At 45.6% G+C, this 2,203-nt stretch overlaps 1 protein-coding gene across 1 annotated transcript; it reads right to left on the reverse strand.

Annotated features, from left to right (window-relative positions):
- Positions 1-1,152: 1,152 nt before the first annotated feature.
- RETNLB (resistin like beta) lies at positions 1,153-1,975 on the reverse strand. The gene is made up of 2 exons (XM_068968359.1): positions 1,867-1,975; positions 1,153-1,280 (listed from the first exon to the last, which is right to left on the reverse strand). Exons 1-2 carry the CDS (start codon positions 1,973-1,975, stop codon positions 1,153-1,155), a joined length of 237 nt encoding a protein of 78 aa, XP_068824460.1.
- Positions 1,976-2,203: the final 228 nt, after the last annotated feature.

A 2,203-nucleotide genomic window follows, 5' to 3' on the forward strand; every position in this document is an offset into this window, starting at 1 on the left:
TTCCAAATACATTGATTAATATATTCCCAGATGCCTAAGGATATGGAGGCCTGGCGGCAATCATTGACTCAGCAATGAGAAGAGCCCCAAGGTAATTAAGACTTTCAAAATACTTCAAAACTCTCTGTGCTGTTTATGGTTGAGAGGTAGTAAACAATCATGTGCATAGTGGCAGGAGTATGGATAATCCTGTCACACAAGCTAGTCTGTCAGCAGAGAGGTTTGACCTGAGACACCCTTGTCACACCCAGGGCAGGGAATTAGCAGCAATTATTGGCACAACAAATGAAAAACCCTTCACCAATATAATTCCTAACCAACCCACTATATAATAATTTCCAACTCCCCAAAAGAATTTGCCTTTAGTAAGTCTAAAACATCTCATGCCTCTCAGATTGGGAGGCTGTAAACTATCACATGTGGCCAGATGAACCTATACAGGTGGGCTAGATAACCTTCAGAGGAGTCCATAAACTGAAACACTCTTGTCATGCCCAGGAATTTTTATTGACTTGGAGCTGCAAGTTAACTCCTTCTCCGAGAGAAATGGTTATGGGGGAGAGCCCCCCGTAAAGTCAGAGGTGTAGGTGAGAGCATAAAACAGACTCTGGTTTTGGGGTAGATGCTCCGGAACAGGGGGTTTCCTGAGGCTTGATCATGCCTTTGCGTATGCCACGCCTCCTTCCTCATGACCTTTGCCATGGGCGGAGTTCCTCCTGCTGGCTCCCGGCAAAATATAAGCAATATCTTATATTATTTGTCTTTCCCTGGCTTTTTTCACTTAAGACAATAATCTCTTGGTCCATCCATGTTGCTGCAAATGGCATTATTTTATTCTATTTTTTTTTTTTTACTGCTTAGTAATATTCCATTGTGTATATGTAGAAATTGATTATTTCAAAGCTGTCCTTGCCTGCCTACTTGCTGGAAAGCCTGTCTGGCCACTATTCTAGTCATTGGGCTTCATAAAAACATATTTGTTATTTCATCTCTTTGTACCTCCAATCCAAGGAAAGTATTTGGTCATTTTCCTTTAATTAAATAATGAGGGAACTAGGGGTTGGAGGGTCCATCATAGGGTGTCCCAGATGTCCTATTTGGGATCATGGTTTCATTACCGTCAAAACAATGAGGTTTTCATTCTCCTCCCTCTCAGGTCAGATGGCAGCAGCAGGCAGTGGTCCAGTCTACTGGGCTGCACTGGCCGTGACACGTGGTTTTCCCCCAGATGTCCCAGGAGCCACAGGTATAGCCACAAGCACAGCCAGTGACAACAGACCCTGTGTGGGCACATGAGACACAGACATCAGATTTCTTTGGCTTTGAGAGCAGGGAGAGCCGCTCATAATTACCTTTCATGCGTATGCATCCCAGAGGTAGAGCTAGGGTTTGTGGGATCTAAAACTAATTCTATTTTGAAGGTCTTCTTTAAGAAAAAAAATATTAATAAAAACTACTAAAACAAATTTAGGCCTAGGACTGTGAAAGTGAGGGGCCTGAGCATTTCTGTTTTCTTAGTGGTAAAGACACCTCTGTGCTGGCCTTTAACAACCAAAGCAGGAGCACAAGGAAAGGAAGACAAAAGACCGGGGAGAGGCAGTGCGTGAGCATAGCAGGACCACTGAAGAGAGGAAGGGCTGGTACAGCAGCCGTGAAAGGAAGGCAGGAAGGGAAGGGGCAGATGCCCAAGCCCGCTCAGTAGGATCCTCACAGGAAATGAGAATGGGAAGGGATCTCTGGGAGCTGAGTTATGACTCAGCCCCAGCATATCAGAAACACAAGATCGGGGAAGGGGTAGGTGCTGGGGGTGGACTGGGGACGGCATGGGGCATCACACCCTCCATTCCTCCCCAGAGAGATACTCACCTGCAGGGCAGGAGGACAGTTTGCCTGAGTTCTTGACACTGAAACATGAGCTCATCTTCTCTGTGGCAGAGGCTTGAGCTCTGAGTAGGAGAGAAGGGATACTGTCCATAATCTCTGTCTCCCATAATCCCTTTCTTCCCAGAGGTGTCACTGTGTCCATAATCAGGCCTCCCACTAACTTTTAAGGTTTATAACCAGGGGTTACTCTCCCATGCCCTCCCTCTGACTGCCTGACCCCAGTCAGTTACCTAGACCAATGAGAGGATTTTTTATCTTTTTATTGATAATGGAGTCTAAGGAGTATATAGCACCCCATGGGATTATCATGCAGAAGGGA

This window comes from Capricornis sumatraensis, chromosome 1 (assembly GCF_032405125.1).
Source record: "Capricornis sumatraensis isolate serow.1 chromosome 1, serow.2, whole genome shotgun sequence".
Taxonomy (NCBI): Eukaryota; Metazoa; Chordata; class Mammalia; order Artiodactyla; family Bovidae; genus Capricornis; species Capricornis sumatraensis.